This window comes from Lepidochelys kempii, chromosome 6 (assembly GCF_965140285.1).
Source record: "Lepidochelys kempii isolate rLepKem1 chromosome 6, rLepKem1.hap1, whole genome shotgun sequence".
NCBI lineage: Eukaryota > Metazoa > Chordata > Testudines > Cheloniidae > Lepidochelys > Lepidochelys kempii.
Genome location: NC_136385.1, coordinates 83,838,816 through 83,863,349, shown reverse-complemented (window position 1 = coordinate 83,863,349; position 24,534 = coordinate 83,838,816). Strand labels below are relative to the sequence as shown.

Genomic DNA, 24,534 nt, shown 5'->3' with positions numbered 1-24,534 from the left:
CAGCCACACTATCAGAGGCTCGTTCACCTGCACATCCACCAATGTGATATATGCCATCACATGCCAGCAATGCCCCTCTGCCATTTACATTGGTCAAACTGGACAGTCTCTACGTAAAAGAATAAATGGACACAAATCAGATGTCAAGAATTATAACATTCATAAACCAGTCGGAGAACACTTCAATCTCTCTGGTCACGCAATTACAGACATGAAGGTCGCTATCTTACAACAAAAAAACTTCAAATCCAGACTCCAGCGAGAAACTGCTGAATTGGAATTCATTTGCAAATTGGATACTATTAATTTAGGCTTAAATAGAGACTGGGAGTGGCTAAGTCATTATGCAAGGTAGCCTATTTCCCCCTGTTTTTTCCTACCCCCCCCCAGACGTTCTGGTTAAACTTGGATTTAAACTTAGAGAGTGGTCAGTTTGGATGAGCTATTGCCAGCAGGAGAGTGAGTTTGTTTGTGTGTGTGTGTGTGTGTTTCCGGGGGGGGGGGCGGGGGGGCGGGAGGGAGTGAGAGAGCCTGGATTTGTGCTGGAAATGACCCACCTTGATTATCACACACATTGTGAAGAGAGTGGTCACTTTGGATGGGCTATTACCAGCAGGAGAGTGAGTTTGTGTGTGTGTGTGTGGGGGGGGGGGGCGGAGGGTGAGAAAACCTGGATTTGTGCTGGAAATGGCCCAACTTGATGATCACTTTAGATAAGCTATTACCCGCAGGACAGTGGGGTGGGAGGAGGTATTGTTTCATGGTCTCTGTGTGTATATAATGTCTTCTGCAGTTTCCACGGTATGCATCCGATGAAGTGAGCTGTAGCTCACGAAAGCTCATGCTCAAATAAATTGGTTAGTCTTCTAAGGTGCCACAAGTACTCCTTTTCTTTTTGCGAAGACAGACTAACATGACTGTTACTCTGAAACCTGTCAGAAGACAGTATACTGGGCTAGATGCACCTTTGGTCTGACCCAGTATGGCCGTTTTTATGTTCACTGAATACTTAAAATCAATGGCATGTTGGAGGAAATGGGGAGAAAGCGAGTCTGAATGGCACAGGGATGTAACAAAGGAAGATACCCTGGTCAGGTCAGGGAATGTGGGTGGATATTAAAAAGCCTACGTGACTTAAGCACTGCCAGATAATGGAACTTGTGCTCAATGGGAGTTAGGTGCCTACGTACCTTTGAACATCTAGGCCTTAGGCACTTTCAGAAATTCCACCCTGTGCCTATTAGTATGGTACTTATTATGTGATGGATGCTACATAAATGCCACAACCAAGACATTTTCAAAATGAAAAAATGAAGTTAAACTGCTTTTGAAGAAAATACATATTTAATACAACTGCTTACTAACTGATTCATTAGTTACTTTATTGCACTTCAAACATTTTATACACATGACAGTTGTCTCCCACAATTAATGTATTTACTTCATGGAGCAACACTGACATATTATAGCTGTTAAGTATGTTACTTGAAGCTGCAACAGATTTCAGGCACTGTATCCCACAGCTATGGCAAAAACCAAAGCCAAAAATATTTATAAAATTGCAAGTTCCATAATGCATATTATTATACATAACGGATGTTAGTTTTTCTAAACATTCGCTTTGTGTTACATAAAATGCTAAGTACTACACTTTTTACCAGAGAACATTAATATTTCCACAATTCAGATATTTATTCATTTTTGTTAGCAAACCAAAATATATAACATGCTTCTTTTCATAAACTAGTTTTTGATTCCCATTTTGCTATTATGGAATTGGCAACTCCCTTATGTTAAACCAACAACATAATACCACAACTTTAAATCATTAACTATATAGCTGATAGAGGGAAACAAAGCTACTCTAAAATAATATATATTTTGCAGCTTCTGGAGTTTATTTAATTTATTGCTTCCCTATTTGAGGAAAAAATACTAGTTTATATCAATTGGCACTTTAAAAAAAGTATAAACCACAGAATTGGAGGAGGTGGATTAATGACCCTATTTAGGACAATTTTCCATTTTCTGCTGTGCATATTTTGAACACTCCTCTTTAAATACTAAACTCTGTGTATGTATATCCAAGTGTGAGGAAGCTATTTAATGAGGAACTGTAAACCTAGTTTGTTAAAGATTTGCATTGCATTTAATGCTGTAGAGCCTGAAGTAGAACATAAGCTTGGTTACTTCTCACTCTTAATATATTTAGCTAATAACAATAAAAAAAAGACACCAGACAGATTTTTTGGCAAGACTTCCTCTCAGCCATCTTATTTAACTTTGACTATTCCTAGTTTCAAAAATGTAGATCCACAAACTTCAAAAGACTAATATTAGATTTTTAAAATATTGTAATCTAAGATTATTTGTAATAAAGTTTCCAAGAAAAACAAATAATAAATTGTTTATAAAATATGGCAGACCTCAAACAGAAGTTATGAGCGTGACACAGAAATTACTGGGTGAGGTTCTATGGCCTCTGTATGAGGGTAAGACTAGATGACCATGATGGTCTCTCTTCTGACCTTAACCACGAATCTTATCAAAGGTATGCTTATTATACAAATTGTGTAGTAAGTAGCCATTATATTGTATGTATAACAGATAACACACTGTTAATACTGGAGATTAAAATAAGCAGCTTTCCTAACTCCTAGTTTTGCTTCAATTGAATATTTATTTTTTGTAAAATGGCAAATTACCTGAGCATATTCAATTTTAAATGTGTTATATAAATTAAAAATTTAATTCTAGCAGTTCCTTGACATAGTAATATAAGTTGCTCACTATTTCTACACCTCAACTTTCTAATGAAAGAGGTTTGTGCTTCAGGAAGATAACAAACACACTACAAGAAAAGAGATATTCTTTACCAACTTTGCGAAGTCATAGTTCAGGAATGAGAACACAAACCACTATGAGACTTTCAAAACTAAAGAAGTTAAGATCTTTCAAAGCTATATTCAGGGCCCTGAGTATTCTAAAGTTGTAGAATTCTCTAAAGATTCCACCTTTTGCCACACAATTATGCAGCAGAATCTAAACTTAAACCATAATGAAAATGTCCTGCTTTTTTAGTTGTCAAGATAGCCTTCTAAATGTTACCCAGAAATAAATAAATTAACTGTTGTCTTAAATCAGCAGAAAACTTGAAACAATAGCACCCAAAAAGATCAGATGTGTACTGTTTCCATTCATCTCAATTTGAGATCTATCCAAAATCTAACATTTAAATGTCAATATTGATTTTACACTTCCTGTGCCTTCTCAAGTGCTTAATGCCCAACAGTTGTTCTTTTGCCAAAAGCACCAGCTCTCCCCCTCATTACATCCACAAGTTACATACTTCTTGTCAAAAAAAATATGCAGCACACCACAAAATAAGTGAAACCTCAAATTAAGCAACAACAAACAAGGAATATTGCACTAGCTGCTGCATTAATTTTCTTGTTTAGTTCAATGTAAGTATAGTCTGCTGCAGAATTCTGAGCAATGGAGCACCACAGAAAACAGAAACCTTTGCCATGAAAGTTAGGTAAAACTTGCCAGAGCACATAGGTCTTCACTATAATGGTAGTAGACATTTCTGAAGTCAAGCAATAGTATAAAAAGTAGAGCTGAGATCCTCAGAATAATGGAGAGAAAGAACACATGGAACAGTTCCTTGAGAAAAAACAAGAATTAAAATCAAGAACATTGCGTGTACAATAGCAGAACAAATGGAATAACATTTTCTAATAACTAGTCAGTGGAACTCGGAGATACAATCAGTTTTGTTTCAAAAAGAGAGGCTACCAGACTTTTGGCCCACAACCAGAGTAAGATCCTGACCTACTTCAGTATGCTTTTTAAATGTTGAAGAAAGGGAGACTACTTTCAAAGTAGTTAAAGAAATAATGGCATGGAAGAATACAAATAAATGTCTATACTTCAGACATTTTCAGAGATTCTAAGATGTAAAATCAAAAACTACACACCCTCCAGACATTTCCTGACAGATACGGTTTGTAGTTTTAACAATGGAAAAAAACAATTCAGGGAGAAATGCTTGAAAAAAACAATGTAGTAGTTGCAAGAATCTGAAGAAAAGGTTTTTTTGGCTTAACAGATAAATTGTACCAGTCATTAAAATAGTTTTCAGCTATCTTAAATGTTTAAATAAGCCAATCTGAGCCTGAGTCTGAGAATTCTCCAAGTTTTTCATAATGTGCCAAATTTTAACAGAGTGTCTCATGGACCACCTCAAATTCCATTCATACTTGTAGACCATTTCAGTGGCAGCTAGAATAGTTTACATGAACTAACTAAAGATAGTTACAAAGTATTATACATTTTAATATAGTTTAGTAGCTGAAAACAGAGAAAGCATGCAACTAATCTGCTCCCATTTAAAAAAAAAAAGTCTTCAGCCAGTCAGTTTGAAAAAACTGCATTAGCTGAGATTTCTTTAAAATGGATTCATCCATTGCATCACTAACAGGATTTTCTTTCCCACAAAGAGTTCCTTTGGACTATATTGGTATTTGTGCAGGATTTTTTGGGGGGGAGGGAGGGTGTATTGGGTTTTATTTTGTTTGTTTTTAAACACAAAGTGGTGAATCTTGCCTGTAAGCCATTAGTAAGCTTGCTTCTAAGTGAATAATATATATATATATACATATATTTTAATCTTTCAAGGAATCTGAATAGTTAAGAGTCAATGTGGAATTATAAATAAGATGGTCTTTGTTTGAGATATAGAGTAGATAACCAGATTAATAGGAAAAAATGATGTCTAAAAGTAACAAAAAGCAATTGAATAAGAATAAGCTCAATCTACAATTGAATACTAAGAAAACAGCTTTTAAGAGAAATATCAAAAGTGTAAAACAATCAACTAACAAAGTATACAATCTTATTTCTCTCCAACAGGAGATTTCTGTATAAATACATAATCAAGTTACTCATCTCCATCCCCCTCCTAATTAAAAAAAATCTTTAAAATTAACAACATCAAAATGTTTCCTGTACTACTTTAATTATGAATGAGCGACAGTGCACCTCAATAAAAACTAAACATTAATTGATCCAGATATCCATGGCCACTGCAGTATCTTTGAAAAGAGAATGGTACCACAATTACTATAGAATTGCAAATATTAAGTTTGTTAAATGTACCTACTGTAGCTGATGCTGTTCAAAAGGCAGTAACAATTGAGAAAAAAAACAGTGTTTAGCATAAGGGCATAAAAAGGAAGTGCTGGACCTTGATTGCAATGGAATTTTGGGACAAGGATCAGGATAAATGATAATAAGCAATTATAGTGCAAGCTATTATCAAAATTACTCTCAATTCAGTGTACGTAAAATGTGAACATCCTGTTCTAACTAGCATAGTGGGAATAAACTATAGAAATATCTGTAAGGCTAACAATTTCATGTTTAGTTTTTAAACACTTATTAGAGTCACACTTTCAGATCTTTTACTTCTGAATTTTATTTATTCCTTTGACTCTGTATAACAATTTATAGTGTAACACTGATATATAAAAATCCATGTGAAAATGACAAAGATTTGATTTAAATCCCGAAGAATCAAGAAATTTAGAGTAAAAGCAAATTTAGTTCTCAAACTTCATTATTTTCCTCGGTCTCCCCTGAACTGTGGTTGATTTCTCCAAGGACACAGTGTAATAGCCTTAAACTCCAAATTTTCTGTCTTTTGTGGATTGAACACATCATTAATATTTAAAAAGGAAAAAATATTTACTGAATGTCATTAAACTGAAAAAACACCCACAGAAGAACTGATGCAGTGCCCTATCACCGCTATTTCAAAGACATTATAAAAATCTAGAACTGATCACCCTTAAAATGTGCCTGCTTTGACTTTAATAAATCATGTTACCTCAATGTGTAGAGCATTACCTATACTTACTGATAGGGAACAGCATGCTGAAAATACTTATAACCTTGCATATTTATCTATAGCAAAATTGGCAGTTTAAGTGTGATGCTGACAGTTCCCCTTGAAATCAAGGGGAAAACTCTGACTTCAACAAGAACATGATTCAATAGATATTAAAAATATTACATACCCAATTTGAGCCTGAAAATGTCTTTTATATCAATTTTAATTTCTATAACTTGTAGTATAATCTTCTAAAGTTCAGAACCCAAGTACACTAACTACTGACTTTCCAAATTTAAATGTATTTTTAGCCTATTGGTCTAGTGACTATATTGTGACTTGTCCATTTATATTTTTCCACTTGAAAAAACTCCAAACAAGTCTGACTTGTGAGCATATGCATTAAACCAATATAACTTTTTAAAACAGCTTTGTAATTTAAAATGACTGATTACAAAAATCCTATTTGGGCTGAGACTATCTGGTAAATTCCAAACCAGAGCAATATTATGGACAAACAACAAAAGCAATTTTTGTAAACCAGTGGGGGAAAACTGAGATGGGAAAAAAGGGTGTCAATGCTCGGAAATGAAATAGCAGCTCACAAGGAACATCCCACAAACAGAAAAATTGAATTTGCAACATAGACTTTAGTAGCAAAAAAAATTTATTCTACTTCTAGTCTTAGTGCGCTGCTGATGGCAAAGTCCATTTTGTTTTTAAACTGTTCATATGTCTTTGTTATTGGAACTTCTATGCAGTTAAGTTGTCTGTTTCCAACAGGGTATTTTATATGCAGAAATTTAACTGAGGGGTCAGGCTCAAAACCAATGGGTGGGATAGAACTGGTACCAGTTGCAAAGACAAGAATATCTTCCAGTGTTGCTGCAGACTCACCACCTAAAAGAAAAAAGTTTAACGTTATACAGTTACTCATCAGTTATCCCGAATAGGCATTTCAGGGAAGAACACTGATTAACAGCCTTTTGCATATCCATAACCTGAGTATACTTGCAATAAGAAAAAAAACTACATTAGAAAAAGTTTTCACTAAGATGCAAAGAAAAACGTTGGGTTAATTGAGGGAAATCTAAGGTGGTGATGCAGAGGAGGGATTGAACCAAAAAACCCACTCCTGAGGCTAACTGAACTAAGTAATGAGGAAAAACAGAGTTCACTCACCTTCCACATCTTGTAAATAACCCATCCAGAAATCAACACCTTTGACTTTGTTTACACCTGATAAACAGTGGATTGTAAAGAGATCACCAAGAATTCTTGCTGAAAGTCTCTCGGGTTTGTGACACAATATGCTAGAGAACGCATCAGGATGCATCTGTATTTTTTCCAGTACACCAAGAGTTTTCAAACCTTGCCTAAAGCTGGAATTATAAAAAGAGGTGGCATTAGAAAGTCACCAAAGAACTAATTTTGCCATAAAATGTTTCACAATACATTTTGTTTTATGAAAGCTGGTACATATAAGTTTTCTATAATTATGAGAGTCCTGCCTATGAGAAGTATTTCCCTACTTTACATTTACAGTATTCATTTAATTTTTTTTTAACCTATGTTACCAACACCAGTTGAGATTGTTAAAAATGTAACAGTTTTGAAAATCCAGTTACAAGTAGTTGGTTTACACTATAAAAAACACAATTAAATCTGCCACTTTCAGGTTCTTTGACTGCCTGGGAATGTTTGTTTTTAAAAAATTTACTTTATTTTTTTCAAAAATTGAGGAGACATCTGTTAATCTTAGGTTTTATAAAAAATATTTTTATAAAATTTATAATTTGGGTTTTTGTCCTTTTAGGACTAAAGTATAAAATTCTTAAATATTGAACTTCCTTGATTTCCTCCATAGGGGTTTCTCTTGGCTTCTTTGTAGATACTAAAGGATATTAGAAGTTTATAATGACTGACAGGTTTACAGATCTGAATTCTCTACTATATGCTAACAGATTATGTGTTTCAAACTTTAGTTTTGACTAAATGTGATAGTTATATTAAAATCTAAAGTAAACTTAAAGGGAGGGGAGACAGGTGGGTAGGAATCCAACATAATTTTAACTGTATTTGGCTATCCAAAACAACTTCAGAAAAATGTATAATGCAGTACAAGACCTGGTTTGTAGAATTCAGTGTGCATGATCCCATGCCCAAAAATGTACATGCAACTGTGTACAAAATTTGCATGCACAATTACTATAGCCTCTCCCACATTGAGTAGTACCTTATTCCACAACTAGTCGTAAGCAATTTCAATGCTTCTCCATATTTTAATAAGTAAAAATAAATACTTTAAACTTTCACAACCAAACAAACCTTTCAAAAGGTGAATGAACTCGCTTAATTACATGATAGATCAGTAAGTCGTTCACCAACATATCCTTATCACATAGAGTTGTCATAGGTCTTAAACATCCAGCAATAGTAAGATATTCATAGCAGTCACTTATTGTAGATTTTAAGCTGGCCAAAGTTCTTGATGATTTTATCTACAGCAGGAAATAAAACATTTACTAGGTCTTTGTTTGCTTCATATATGTTCCATCAATAAATATAAAATTTAGAAGTCTGGAATCAGTAATCTCTTCCTAGCAAGTACTTCTACGACCCCCATAATCTTAGTATCTGAGCAGCTTTGGCTGAGGCATATGTATTGCCAATAGGATGGGGAGTATGTTAAAAGGACAACAGTCATACATTGAATGTGATCAATCATATACTATTCCTCAATACTTGCCAGAAACATGCCTATCACAAAGTCTAATCTCAAATCTAGCATTTCAAGGCTCCAAAGCCATTGGGTGGGGCACTTTATTTACCATTTTTATTGTTTGTGCTACATCAAAATCTGCAACATCTTCCACTTTTGGTTTCACATTCTCTGGTCCATAAACAAGACAGTTAAACAGAGTTTTGGAAAAGAAACTGGGAGGTACACCAACGTGAACCAAAGAAACTGCAATCATTTTGCCAGCTTCATAGTATAAATTCTCTTTTATAGCTGCAAATAAAGAAAGTATAGTTGAATTAATAATGAACTATGATCTGCAACAGTTATCACTACTCTCTCATATTAATATGCATACAAGACAAACTCTTAAGGCTGAGACAATAACACTGACAAAAGTTCATGGATATGACCAAGAGAAGGAGCAACTTGCTCTCTGCTCCATCCTTCCACCCCTCCTCAAGCCAAGCCCAATCACAGTGGAGCTCCCCCCGCCCCCATCCTACACAGCACTCAGCTTTGAGGCATAGAAATAGCACTTCAAGCAGCTCTGGAGAAGTAATAAATACAGTGGAGTGGAGGAGATAGATAAGAAGAAATAGAGGGAAGAGAAAGTGAAAAGAAGAAAAGGTACCCTTTCTGAGAAAAGATAAACTGAGTGTTTCCTGTTTCAACTTATTTAGGTCCAGAGATCAAGAGTTCCAAGTTTGATTGCAAGTCTACATCCATATAGTAATGTTACTATCAAGTATTCCAACCACACCAAATAATAGAATCATAGACTATCAGGGTTGGAAGGGACCTCAGGAGGTCATCTAGTCCAACCCCCTGGCTCAAAGCAGGACCAATCCCCAATTTTTGCCCCAGATCCCTAAATGGCCCCCTCAAGGATTGAACTCACAACCCTGGGTTTAGCAGGCCAATGCTCAAACCACTGAGCTATCCCTCCCCCCCAGCAGTAAAGAACTTAGACAACTTACTCATTGCCCAATTCTTACCCCAAAAACTCACTTTTTAAAAATAGTAAAAGGAAAAATTAGTTTGGTACACATCTACTTCTATTTTGTGGGGCTCCTGGTCATTTTATCTTGTTATCAGAATTAACAGGGCTGTTCCCCCCCACAGGTGTCTATTATACTGAAAATTACTTTTGACAGACTGTTTACTATAAAATTTATGCTGTATTTACCTTGAGAATCAAGAGATAAGTTCTTTGAGGAAGAGCCCTCAAATAGTGATGAGTTCTGAAGATGAAGCATTAATAATCGGAAAAACTCATGCTTTGATCCATGAAAAGCATCTGTCTCTACTCTACCCTTGCAATTTGTGAACTTCACTTCCATAGTGTTTGCAGGATTGAAGTTTCGCCCTCTGAATCCTTTTAAGGCACTATTCCAGATATTGTCTCTGTTGATGTTCAGTCTTGTGGTTTTTGTATTAACCTGTAACTTTAATTCCCTCAGTATATTAGAAGCTTCTCTTTTTTGTATTTTTAGTTGCCTACAAGACACAAACGAGCACATTTCTGAATGAAACAGGATATATGGTTATTGAAAATTACAGTATAAGGAATCGTAGATCAACTTTTCTGAATCAGAAAGTCTATCCTTCTGCCACCCCATCTGCGGCTACTGAAATTTTAGCAAGTTCCTATCAGTTACTGCAAGCCAATGGGCAGACTCACCAGCTGGAATAGTCAAAATAAAGCCTAAACTTTCAAGTTCAGTGCCATGTCCATTTTCTCAGGGCTGGTTTTATTAATTAACAAAAGATACAAGAGTCTCAAAATAAAACAAGACACTGGGTAATGGAGGCTTGTCCCACTTCCCACCAAAAATGTAGTGAGAGGATACATCCTTCCTCTTGGTAGTCTTTCCTGGCAATCCCCTAGGATTTCTCTCAAGGTATTTTCTCAACTCTTGTTCTCCTGAGAATAAGCCAAGAACTTTCCTTTAAATACTCTCCAACAAGTAGTCACGTGATGCTTGACTGACTGAGAGACCCCTTGCCATCACTTGCACTGCCTGGAGACAACAATTCCTTAACCTTAAAAGCTAGTGTTGCCCTCTCTGCAGTACAAAAAGAAGAAAAAAAAAAGGGGGATAACATCTGAGATGAGCCTGAGCCCATAAAACTGGACAGCTTGCCAGGTGTACAGAGCACACTTAGAAATTTCTCAAGTTACTTATCTCAAAAAAGGGATGATCCTGGGGAAAACCTAGACAAGTGGCAACCCTATAAAGGACCACAGACTGTAACAAGTACATTGGAACATACTGCCCTGATGGAGTTACATGAACATTCTGGACGCTAGTAAAGATAAACACTCAAAAGCCAAATACTTAGTCTGATGTAAAATCTCTAACTTAAGAAATGAACACAATTTCAATAATTTCTGAGATATACTAATAAATGATTTCAAATAGAACACTGTTGGAACCATATATTTTAAAGTAACAAAAAATTAGTTACAAAGTTACAATCAAGTTCCATTAGAATTGATAAACTGCCTTAGCTTCACTGTATTTATTACTTCTTGCAGTAAAATTCTCACCTGAGCCAAACTATCACTATATTATTTGAGCAATGTTCAAATAAGTGATAAAGTATATGAAAACATTTGAAAAGTTTGTAATTTGAGAGTCTGATCAAGACAAATTTATAACGAAGTTAACATTCACTCTTTAAAAAGTGTCATATATCAGCCGTTCACTAACACTGTTCTTTTTATCACTGTAGAATCAAGAAACATATTTAAAAGCAAGAAAATAAAGATGACACATCATCTATAAAAAATCCAAACACCAATCAAAACGAGACTCCTTATCCATTTCTTACCCCCAACCAAATGCATTTTTAATTTGTGCACCCTGTTGGATGGCTTTTTTGAACATTTCCCTAACTCCTGTCGGAATTCTTTTTACCTCACAAAAAATGTATCTGAACTCAGGATGAAAAATGAGCAATAAGGAAAAAAGAGAAAAATCAAAATTTGTGTAATTACACAAAAACCTTCATGAAAAAGGTTATAATTGTGACAAACTGCTAAAAGCAATTAAACACAAAATTCAAGGGGAAATCTTTTTTTTTTTAAACATAAGTTCAATAAGGTAAATTAAATCTGGAACATGTAAAAAAAAATAATGTGGTGTCTTGGCACTGGGTTGGTTTCTAAGTTTGTAGAAGTGCAAATGTACAGTGCACAAAAAAGAATACAGGTTTATTTTCAGATTGAGTTTTTAGTGCTGGTTGTTTTGTGTGTGTAAACTGAGGAAGTTAAATACAGAAATCATGGAAGAGTAAAGATAATTTTTCCAGTAATTTCTGTACTAGATATGCTTTAATAAGTACATATGTATATTTTCTGGCTACGTTTGTTTTTTTCCCCCTCAAAAAACATTAATACTTGACAGGTTTCAGAGTATCAGCCGTGTTAGTCTGTATTCGCAAAAAGAAAAAGGAGGACTTGTGGCACCTTAGAGACTAACAATTTGAGCATAAGCTTTCGTGAGCTACAGCTTACTTCATCAGATGCATTCAGTGGAAAATACAGTGGGAAGATTTATATACAGAGAGAACATGAAACAATGGGTGTTACCATACACACTGTAACGAGTGTGATCAGGTAAGGTGATCTATTTCCCCATGTTTAAATCCCCCGCCCCGGCTGTTCCTCAGACATTCTTGTCAACTGCTGGAAATGGCCCACCTTCATTATCACTACAAACCCCCACTCTCCTGCTGGTCATAGCTCACCTTACCTGATCATTCTCATTACAGTGTGTATGGTAACATGCATTGTTTCATGTTCTCTGTGTATATAAATCTCCCCACTGTATTTTCCACTGAATGCATCTGATGAAGTGAGCTATAGCTCATGAAAGCTTATGCTCAAATAAATTTGTTAGTCTCTAAGGTGCCACAAGTCCTCCTTTTTATTAACACTTGACTAAATGCCCAGAGGAAAAAATGGTTACCTACCTTTTATAACTGTTGTTCTTCAAGATGTATTGCCCATGTCCATTCCATTCTAGGTGTGTGTGCAACCACGTACGCAGTTGTCGGAGACTTTTGCCTTAGCAGTATCTGTAGGGCTAGCTGTGGCGCCCTCTGGAGTGCTCCGCTCATGCGGCGATAGAGCAGGTGCCGCCAGCCCAATGCCCTCTCAGTTCCTTCTTGCTGGTAACTCGAACAGAGGTGTAGGAGGGCAGGTAATGGAATGGGCGTGAGCAACACATGTCAAAGAACAACAGTTACAAAAGGTAGGTAAACGTTTTTGATTCTTCGAGTGCTTGCTCATGTTGATTCCATTCTAGGTGGCTCACAAGCAGTATCTATGGAGGTGGGCTTGGAGTTCACCGCTTGGCAGCTTGCCGTACTGCACTACCGAAGCCAGCATCGTCCCAGGCCTGCTGGGAAAGCACATAGTGGGACGTGAAGGTATGGACCAATGACCAGGTGGCAGCCCTGAATAGACACTTGGGCCAAAAAGACTGCCGAAGAGGCCTGCACCCTGGTAGAGTGGGCAGTGATGATTGCTGGGAGGCCATACCTTTGCTTGACAATAGTAGAAGCGAATACAGGCTGTGATACAGGAGGAAATTCTCTGAGTGGAAACAGGGTGACTTTTCAGCCTGTCGGCCACAGAGACAAATAATTGCGTCAACTTACAGAATGGTTTGGTCCTGTCAATATAGAATTAGAGAGGCTAATATAGAGGCTGGAGCCCTCTGGACGTCCAGGGCATGCAGCCTGCACTCTTCCTCAGACTTGCGGCTTTGGAAAAAAGACCGGTAAGTAAATGTTTTGGCTAAAATGAAACTGAGAAACTACCTTGGGAAGGAAGGTGTGGTCTTAGCTGGACATTGTCCTTGTAGAAGACCATGTAAGATGGTTCTGAGGTGAGTGCCCAAATCTCAGATACCCGGCAGGCCAACATCACCGCGACCAGAAATGTCACCTTCCAGGAGAGGAGAAGGAGAGCAGGAAGTCAGAGGCTCGAAGGGGGGACCTGTAAGCCGTGGCAGACCAGATTCAAGTCCCACAGAGGAACAGGATCCCTGACGTGCAGGTAGAGGTGCTCCAGGCCCTTAAGGAATCCAGCTGTGATATCCTGAGAGAAAACCGACCTGCCTTCGAGGGGTGGGTGGAAGGCTGAGATGGCTGCTAGATGGATTTTGACGGATGAGAGTGACAAGCCCTGGAACCTGGAGGTGCAAGAGGTAGTCTAGAATGAGCTGCAACGGGGCTCGCTCAGGACAGACCCCCTTATTCGCCATCCAGCATGTGAATCGCTTCCATTTGGCCAGGTAGGTGGCCCTGGTGGAGGGCTTTCTACTGCCCAGCAGGACTCACTGGACCTCGGAAAAGCACTGCCATTCTTGCACATGAAGCGCCACCCGGTGCAGGGGCAGGAGACTGCCATGATTCTGGGACAACAGGTCTGCCCTGAGAGGCATCCGGAAGAGGATTGCCACCGAGAGATCCAGCAGGGTGCTGAACCAGTGTGGTGTGGCCACGCCGGCATTATGAGGATGACCTCGTCCCTGTCCTCGTCCCTGTCCTGTTTGATCTTCATGAGGACTTGGAGCAATGGCACGGGAGGGAAGGAGTACATCAGAGCCCCCAACCACAGGATGAGGAAGGCGTCTGACAGTGATTCCCTGTCCTTGCCCTGGAATGAGCAGCAGATGTGGCATTTTCTGTTCTGCCTGGACACAAATAGGTCCATCTGGGGAGTTCCCCACCTGTGGAAGATAGAGCTGACCACCTCCAGGTGAAGGGACCACTTGTGGCAAGACGAGAATGTCCTGCCGAGGCGGACCACCCAAGTGTTCCTGGTCCCTGGGAGGTGAGCAGCCACAAGATGGATGTTGTGCTGCAGACAGAAATCCTAGAGCCGAAGCGCTTCCTGGCAGAGGGCAGATGACCTGGCACCCCGTCTGTTGATATAGAAGATCATGGCTGTGTTGTTGTCCGTTAGGACCTGAACCGCCCAGCCTTGTATGTGAGTTCGAAAAGCTTGCCAGGCTAGGCGAACCGTCGAGTTCCCTGACGTCGATGTGCAGGCCCAACTGAGAATGGACCACTGGCCCTGAATACTGAGATCACCCAGGTGGGCTCCCCAAAGCGTGAGAGATGACCGTCACCGACAAGACTGGGGCTGTGAATTGGGACTCCCTCCAACACCGACGCGGGATCTTGCCACAAGGTAAGGGACGACAACACACTATCTGGAATCCTGAGCACCCGGTCCATACTGTGCCGATTGGGTACATAGAACAAAACCAGCCACACCTGTAGGGACCTAAGGCAGAGTCGCGCATGCTGAACCATGTAAATGCATGCTGCCAAGTGACCCAGCAGTCTCAGGCACATGTGGGTGGTGGTGAATGGATGGGCACGCAGAGACGAGATGAGGTCCACCATGGCTCAGAACCGAATCTCGGGAAAGAAGGCTTTGGCCTGAGTGGAATCGGGTACTGCCCCAATTTTATGCATTGCACTGGAGTGAGGGTTGACTTTTTGTTGTTGAAAATTAGGCCCAAGTCGCAACAGGTGGAATAGACCAGAGCGAGATGCCTCCGCACTTGATCCGAGGACTGGCCCCTTATCAACCAGTTGTTGATGTTTGGGTAGATTTGGACCCCCCCAGACGTCACAGGTAAGTGGTCAATGGTGCTATACACTTGGTGAACACTCTCGGAGCTGACGAGAAACCAAAGGGCATCGCCATGAACTGGAAATTGTGCTGGCCCAAGGTGAAATGGAGGAAACACCAGTGCCCCGGGAATATATGGAAATATGCGTCCTTTAAATCGAGGGTGGCGTACAAGTGTCCTGTATCCAGAGATGAGAGGATGGAGGCCAAGGAGACCATAAGAAACTTCAACATTTTGAGAGAGATGTTGAGGAGACACAGGTCTAGAATAGGTCCGAGGCCCCCTTTTGCCTTCAAAATGAGGAAGTAGCGGGAGTAAAATCCTCTTCCTTCCACGCCTTGCAGAACCTCTTCCACTTCCCCTAGGCACAGAAGGTTTTCGACCTCACGAATGAGGAGCTGCTCGTGAGAAGGGTCCCTGAAGAGGGATGGGGAAGGGGGATGGAAGGGTTGGTTGGCTACAAACTGCAGGGTATAGCCCAACAAGATAGTGTTGAGCACCGAGCGGTCCAAAGTGATATGGGACCAGGCCAACTGGAAAGGGCGGAGGGGGTTGAGGAAAATGGGGAACGAATCTGGTACAGTGACTAGGGCATTGTCCTCGTGAGCACCCTCAAAATGACTGCTTTTGGCTGCCTTTGTCCCTGGAAGGACCAGGCTCGGCAGGTGGAGGAGACAACGACTGGTGGAGTCGCTTAAAACACATCTTTGTCCTTCTTTTTGTAGGAGTCGGATCGAGGGGTACCCCAAGACCTTGATGACGGTGGAGGAGGAATGGCTTTCTGGCCTGCTGAGGAGTATGTAGACCCCGGCTGGGCTAAGGGGTCTGATCAGAGATACCCCTGAGAGCCTCTGTTGCTGGCACAAGGCCTAACTGAGGTCCTCTTCCCAACCTTATGCGGTGCCTGCGATGAACTGCTTCTTCGGTACTGGCAAGGGGGAATGGTGCGGGGCAGAAGCCGGTACCAGTGGTGCACTGTGTACCAATGCCGAAGTACCAGACATGGAGTCTGAGTGTGAGGGCTCCGATGCCGGGCGCAGAGTAGCCTCCATGACGAGGACCCTTAATCAAATGTCCTGCTCTTTTTGAGTTTGGGGGTGAAAGATTTTGCAGATCTGCCACTTGTCTTTTCTATGGGACTCCCCCAGGCACTTCAGACATCTCTCGTGTGGGTTGCTGATGAGCATTGGCCAGCTGCACTCAGAACGTGTCTTGAAGCCTGGGGAGCACGGCATGCCCGCTCCAGGACAAAGTCCCAGCCCAGGCTCTAACTACTAAACTGCTACTAAAACACTTAACGGCTCACTAATCACTGACTAAATAACAAAGGGAGAACGACCTGAACAGTGAAGAACCGCTAATGCTCTTGCTAAGCGAGACCAGACGCTACAACGAACCGTCCCGGGCGGTAAGAAGGAACGGAGAGGGTGTAGGGCTAGCGGTGCCTGATATATCGCAGCATGAGTGTGGCACTCCAGAGGGTGCCACAGCCAGCCCTATGGATACTGCTAATGCAAAAGTCTCTGACGACTGTGAATGTGGGCACGCACACACCTAGAATGGAATCGAAGAACTTCATAAATCAGGATTTTCAGCAAGTTCTTAGGGTAAGCATTCTATTTTGCACTTTCTATATAGATAGATATGGATATATATCCATATCCATCCTGGAGGAAATACATTTCATTTTATACAATCTAGAGTAGACCCGGACTGCCAGATGCTTTTAAACAGAACACTTTTCATTTACTTATTATCACTATTATTGCAGTGTGAAATACATTTCTCTGGAGTCTGGATCTTGACCAAGAAATTTGAGCCTTGATAAAAAAATAATTGACTACCCCGATCTAGAGAGCCTTGTTCGATATGAAAGAAATATTAACTTACATTCTTCTTACTGACAGATTCCTTGATGAAGAATTGATCAGCGGGGATATGGACATAACCATTTTATTAGATGCTGGAAGGTCTAATAATGTACAAGGAGTCAAGCTATTCTGGCACAACATCTTTGGTGACCTGGAAGGGGAAAAGCTATTACAAAATTAATTTCTCATTCTGAACTTTATGTAAACATTCATTTGAAAGTAACAGTAGATCTGTTTATCTCAAATGTGATTTAATGAACCCTACATTACTATAAAGCCATGGACTCAATCTGTTTCTTTACCACAATTTTCAACATATAATTGATTGCCCCAACGACTAGAAGACACTGAAGTAAATTTTGTCATCAATAATTTACCTTGCATTCCTCAGACCCAACTCTATTTTATATAATCTAATAGTTTCTGAACCATAGAAATGCTGACATTACCACCACCATTCAGTACTAGAAATGGAATAAATTCTGTCTTTGGAAATATTGTAACTTCCATTTTTTCAGTGCATAATTGTTCTATGGTTTTCTACAGTGTTATATCCCAGATAGGACACACTGAAATTTGAGAATCCTTGAGATCCATTAAGTAATGATAAAAAATGAAGTTATGTTACTCCCATAGGTAGACTGCATTGTATGATCCAGCGCTGGTATTAGTTGGCACCAGCTCAACACACACTACCGAAATAACTTGCTGCAATTTTTATCTCGCCTTTTAATTACTAAGTAATGTTGTAAGTTCCTGTTAAGTCTTCTAGAGTTACACATATTCTGATTTTGTTTAGCTCCAAAGATGGCAAAATTCCTATATTTACATGCAAAAAAAATTAAAGCAATGTTAAGGTTGCAAAATTAAGCACTCAAGAACTAGGAAAGAAAGAGGAATGCTGCATGTACAATTTCTGTGCACAACAGTCATCAGTTATTTGATCTCTTATATGCCCCAGAGGGACAGTTAAACTTGCATGTACCCTCAAAAGAAAAATAAAATAAAATAAAATAAAAAAGTAAAGTTTCCTGGCATTTGAGCCCTTAGCACTGAAACTTTAACTTTCCAGAGTCTGCAGTTCAGAGGTGATAAATCGCACTGCCATCTCCCGCCACATACATGTGTGTTCTTGTATTGCGGAAACCAAGGGAAGGAATGCCAGCTGATTAGTACATATGGAATGAGGGCAGTAGTCCCACAGGAGCCTTCAAAAATGTAACTTAACCTTAACTACAGTAGGTGTGTTACCACACCATGATAAACAACGGTTACTTATCTTACAGTAACTCGGGTTCTTTGAGATATCAGTTTGGGTCCCACTGTAGGTGCACATGCACCTCAAGTGTGCAGTATCAGATTCTTTAAAATAGTGACAGGTATTTTCCACTGATTGCATCTGATGAAGTGAGCTGTAGCTCACGAAAGCTCATGCTCAAATAAATTGGTTAGTCTCTAAGGTGCCACTAGTACTCCTTTTCTTTTTAAAATAGTGGTGTTTCTTTGGGCAGTGCATGCACCCTGTGCCTTATCATGCTCCTGGACTTGTTAGGGCATAAAGGGCAGAGCAACTGTGATCCTCCCTCAGTTCCCTCACGATTCAAAGCCCACATTAGGTGTGACTCATAAACTGGGGATAGAGTGCAGGTTGTGAGAGCCCACATTGACGACAACATCTGAAAACCCCCCCATAATTACTGTAGGGTATGTAACCATTCTCCCTTCTTCGAGTAAATGTCAGTGTGGATCCTACGGTAGGTAACTGGCAAGCAGTAACCCCTCTGGATGGTGGGATGAGACATATCAGCTGCATCAGTCAAACAAATTGTAGTACTGCTCTAATAAACATGGCATCTGCCCTGACAGCTAAATCAAGTGTACGCTGCTTCACAAAATGTAACGGGTGCCTTGTGAATCTCAAAAACTGGCTCATTTCTGAAGCTGGCAGAGAATGACACTTGAGTTCTTGTGTAGTAAGCATTCTTGTTCAGTGGAAGAGGTACATCACCCAACTGGTAACACAGCAAGATACACTGTATTATCCACTTAGATATTCTTTGTGATGAGATGGCCTGGCCTTTGGAATGGCTGGGTACAGCCAGAAACAACCAGGGAGATGCCTGAACAGTTTGGTTCTGTCAGTGAGTAAAATAAGGCTTTGGAGATACCCCGCATAGGTAAATTCCCCCTGATGTAGCATTGGGCTTTGGGAATAGGTTGGTTCAGATGGAAATCTGAAACCACCTTGGGATGCACTTGGAGTAAGGTTTCACCACCACTTTGTCCTATGAAATGTTATGAAAGGAAGAAAGGTCAGCCATAAATACTTGGAGCTCACTCATTTTCATACTAGGAAGAGCACCGAGAAAACAGTCTTCTCAGGCACATCACTAGACACTTTGTGAAGATTCTTAGTGCTGTGAAGAATCTGAATGTCGGTACCTTATACTGAGAGTTATTTGCTCCTCCCTCCTCACCATGAATCTCAAGTACTTCCTGTAGGCCAAGAGGATATCTAAATCAAGAGCCATGAACCCATCATGAGGATGGAGATGGTTGAAGCACGCGTTACTCAGATGGCATATGTATTTGTTCAGTCTCTTCAGGTCTAGGGTAGGATAAAGATACCCCCCTCTTCCCTTTCTTCTTTGGGATACGGAAATATTGGGAGTAGAAGCCTCTCCCCTGTGCTCTTGAGGTATCTCCTCTATAGCTCCCAGACAAAACAAAAAGACCCTTCTTTTTGTAATGGCCTCACAGGAGAAGGGTCCCTGAAGAGGAATGGGAAAGTAGTTTGTGTGTGGAAATGAGCATAGCAACTGTGGGAGATGACACCCAACACCCACTTGTCTGTTGTGATAGTAACCACGCCTGGTGGAAAGGGGCAAAGTGATCCCCAAAAACAGAGACAGGCTTTTCACACGGACACATACTCAAAGAAAAATAATTAGTCCTCCAGCCCATCTTTCTGATATTTATGAATGTTTTCATTAACTGTTTAGATGACAAGCAGACAAAGTATCATGAGATACTGCAGGCAAGAAATTCTTGGAATTGCCTCAAAAGCAAATGAAAGAACTTTATAAATACAAGAGTAATAAAGGCAGGCTCATATTTTTGAACTGCAAGCCCTTATAAATTAATATTTCAATTGCTATGAGAACCTTATCAGCTGCATTTGTTTTAATTTCAAAACTGAACTACAAAATATTAAAACTGCAGTTAAGATATACTTTATTACTAGAGAAAAGAAATTTGGTATACATTTTAAAAGCTAATTTTCCACTGCAGCATTAAAATTAAGCTAAAAATGGCCTAACTTTAAATATTCAAGTTTCTTTTAATATAGCTTTTGTAAGGGCACTTAATATAGTGCTCAACTGAAGGATTATTAATTCAATAGACTGGTTTGCATATCAGTCTCTGGTTAGTGAGTTAAAACTAGAAGTTTATGCCCAACTCACGAAACATGTACCACAAGTGACTACTTCACTCATAAATATGGATGCCTGGGAGCCTAGTTCTGCAATTCAGTAAATGAAGTATTTGACGTAGGATGAAAATAAGTGTGGTGTTCTCACATCTAAATTTCATAAAACAAATATTTTCTTCTATTTCATATAATAATTTCTTCTGTATTTTTTTCAAGCAGTTGCTTCCATCCCATGCAAAATTACACACCTGAGAAGAAAGCCATGCTGGGATCCAGGTGACTGTCTGGGACACTTGGGAGAGGGCTCTTCCAACAAATGACCAGTAACGTCTATTTTTTCTGAGGTAGCCAACGAGCGTTTTTTCTGATTTTGGTAATTCCCTGTACAATTAAAACCTGATTATTCTTCTGAAAAATATACTGGTGTCAAGTTAACCCAAAACAAACATAAAAAACACGAGGCCTGTTGATTAATTGCTATTAACTCACATGATTAACTCAAAAAATTTAACTGCGATTAAAAACAACAGAACACTAACTGAAATTTATTAAATACTTTTGGATGTTTTTCTACATTTTCAAATATACTGATTTCTATTACAGAATACAAAGTTTACAGTGCTCACTTTATATTATATTTTATTACAAATATTTGCACTGTAAAAATGATAAAGAAAAATATTTTTCAATTCACCTCATACAAGTACTGTAGTGCAATCTCTTTATTGTGAAAGTTTAACCTACAAATGTTGATTTTTTTTACCTAACTGCACTCAAAAACAAAACAATGTAAAACTTTAGAGCCTAAAACTCCATTCAGTCCTACTTCTTCTTCAGCCAATTGCTAAGACAAACACGTTTGTTTACATTTACAGGAGATACTGGTAACTGCTTCTTATTTACAATGTCACCTGAAAGTGAGAACAGGCGTTCACATGGCACTTTTGTAGCTGGTGTTGCCAGATATGCAAAACATTCATATGCCCCGTCATGCTTTGGCCACCATTCCAGAGGTCATGCTTCCATACTGATGAGGCTCGTTAAAAAAATAACACGTTAATTAAATTTGTGACTGAACTCCTTGGGGGAGAATTGTATGTCTCCTGTTCTGTTTTACTCACATTCTGCCATTAAAGCAGTCTCGGATGATGACCCACTACAGGTTCGTTTTAAGAACACTTTCACTGCAGATTTGACAAAACGCAAAGAGGGTACCAATGTGAGATTTCTAAGGGTAGATACAGCACTCGACTCAAGAGTTAAGAATCTGAAGTACCTTCCAAAATCTGAGAGGGATGAGGTGTGGAGAATGCTTTCAGATGTCTTAAAAGAGCAACACTCCGATGTGGAAACTTCAGAACCTGAACCACCAAAAAAGAAAATCAATCTTCTGCTGGTGGCCTTTGACTCAGATGATGAAAATGAACATCATGAACAAATAAGCATCAGTCCGCTCTGCTTTGGATCATTATTGAGCAGAACCCATCATCAGCATGGACACATGTTTTCTGGAATAGTGGTTGAAGCATGAAGAGACATATGAATCTTTAGTGCATCTGGCATGTAAATATCTTGTGACGCCAGCTACAATAATGCCTTGCAAACGCCTGTTCTCACTTTCAGTTGACTTTGTAAACAAGATGTGGGCAGCATTATTCCCTGCAAATTGTAACCAAACTTGTTTGTCTGAGTGATTGGCTGAAGTAGGACTGAGTAGACTTATAGGTTCTAAAGTTTTACATTGTTTTATTTTTGAATGCAGTTATTTTTTGTACATAATTCTACATTTGTAAGTTCAACTTTCATGATAAAGAGATTGTATTACAGTACTTGTATTAGGTGAATTGAAATATACTATTTCTTTTGGTTTTTACTGTGCAAATATTTGTAATAAAAAATAAATATAAAGTGAGCACTGTACACTTTGTATTCTGTGCTGTAATTGAAATCAATACATTTGAAAATGTAGAAAACACCCAAAAATATTTAAATAAATGGTATTCTATTGTTTAACAGTGCGATTAATCGAGACTAATTTTTTTAATTGCTTGACAGCCCTAAAAAAACCCAAACATCAAACTATGTCCCAGCATTTCATAATATTACCTGACTTAGCGAAGATACTTCTGCATTCTAGACATTCCCAGTTTTCCTCCCATGACTGTATTGGGGAACAGGCCAAATGAGTTCCACGGGAACCACAACACTGACAGCATTTGATTTCCCATTTACTAAAAGAAAAAACACACTGTACTTAGAATTAACAGAGGAAACGACAGAAGTCAAAACAAAGGCTGTTGGGCTGTAAATCCAATCCACCTACCCTTATAGGATAGCCACAAATCCCTTATTATTTACCAAACTCTAGTTAAATTATATATAGTTAGCCCCTTGGGTTGCACAGTATCCTCTTTCAAAGAGGGTGCACTCCCAATTCACACTAAGGGTATGTCTACACTAAAAACTCAAGTTAACCTATATTAGGTCATCTTACAGCCATCACAGGAGCACTTCCACTGACCTAAGAGGGGCAGTGTGGGGAGCTGTAAGCCGAGGCTCCCGGCTCTGCTGGCAGCTCCCTGCCAGGAGCCCAGCTGCCCCACAGAATCCTGGTGGACTGTGCTCCCCCTCCGTCTCCCCGTTAACCACTGGGAGAGGGGGAAGCCGCGCAGGTCTTCTTGTCTCCACGTTCCCCACTGGTGGGCAGGAGGACAGAGCTGCCCAGGGCTTCTTGCCCCCAGGAAGCGAGGTTCAGCTGCCCTGCCTTCTTGGCCCCCATCCTGCACCAGGAAGCCTTGTAAATTGACAAGACAGCCAACATTCCCTGGTGAGGGGTTGGGAAGGAGCCTCCCAGGGCTTCTCACCTTCCCATTCCCCACCAGGAGTGGGGTCCAGCTGCCCGGGCTTCTTGCCCTGGCTGCGAGCCGAGAGTGGGATCCAGCCACGTGGACTTCTCACCCCAGCTCCCTGCAGAGAGCAGGATCTAGCCGCACACAGCTCCCTGCCTGGAGTGGGGTCCCGCTCTCCAGGGGCACCTGGGCTCTAGCTGCCCGGCTTTCTTGTCAATTTCACAGCTAACAGCTGACATAAGCAACACAGCGGATGCAAGTAACACAGTATCTACACATATGTGTAGCCCTAACTACACTGTCATAAGCCCTATGCCTCTCATGGAGGTGGAGTTATTATATCAGTGTAGTAGGGCACTTACACTAGCAGGACAAGGCTGTAGTGTAGACACTAACATAATTAGGTTGATGTAAGGCAGCTTACATTGACCTAACTGTGTAGTGTAGACCAGGCCTAAATCTGAATGCAATGATTAGAATGCTAGTCAGTTTTGAAGAATATCCAGTTTTAAAGAGGCTATGGAGCAGTTAGTGTACCCTTTTTAAGCCAACACATTTGCACAGCCAGTTACTTTCCCCTTCACTACTTTGTGGGATCCACAGCCCAACTTTTTCAAAGTCCCCTGGCTGTTTTTTCCAAATAGCATTTTGTATGATACAGTATTTGATAACCTAACAACTTTCCAAAAGCTGGGACTGTTCTGTAAGAGACATTTAAACTTTTTTTTTTATTAAAGTATTTGCCTAGATCTTTATATTATATATTTGCTTGCAGTAGCGCCCACAATGTACTAGGTGCTTCCCATACAGAAAGCAAAAAGGCATGATCCCTGCTCAACGGAGCTCACAAACTAAGACAATTATGAGGCAGTGTACACATAATTAGAATGGGCCATCATGGTGTTTGGCCAAAACTTTATAATCTTGTCAATTTAAGCCAGCAAGATTTCCGATAGGCAGTACAACAGAAATGGTTTTCAAGAGGGACTTATACATGGAGAGGTTAGGGGCCTTGTTGATGAGCTCAGAAAGCTCCACACTGATGGGAACTGTGGAAGAGAATACTGAGACATTTATGAAAGAAGC

The 24,534-nt window shown here is 39.8% G+C and overlaps 1 protein-coding gene across 6 annotated transcripts in view; it reads right to left on the bottom strand.

The window, feature by feature from the left end:
* Positions 1-1,361: 1,361 nt before the first annotated feature.
* Positions 1,362-24,534, bottom strand: part of G2E3 (G2/M-phase specific E3 ubiquitin protein ligase) — a 56,835-nt gene continuing 33,662 nt past the window's right edge. For 3 of the 6 annotated variants that reach the window (XM_073348915.1, XM_073348918.1, XM_073348920.2), the window contains 8 exons: positions 22,706-22,830; positions 20,848-20,980; positions 17,186-17,332; positions 9,823-10,133; positions 8,725-8,906; positions 8,222-8,394; positions 7,076-7,275; positions 1,362-6,793 (listed from right to left, as the gene is read on the bottom strand). In XM_073348915.1, the coding sequence (XP_073205016.1) occupies positions 6,561-6,793; positions 7,076-7,275; positions 8,222-8,394; positions 8,725-8,906; positions 9,823-10,133; positions 17,186-17,332; positions 20,848-20,980; positions 22,706-22,830 (1,504 nt within the window). In that variant the 3' untranslated portion in view covers positions 1,362-6,560. The remainder of the gene's footprint in view (positions 6,794-7,075; positions 7,276-8,221; positions 8,395-8,724; positions 8,907-9,822; positions 10,134-17,185; positions 17,333-20,847; positions 20,981-22,705; positions 22,831-24,534) is intronic. The other 3 variants (XM_073348917.1, XM_073348919.1, XM_073348921.1) reach the window with 2 other exon arrangements.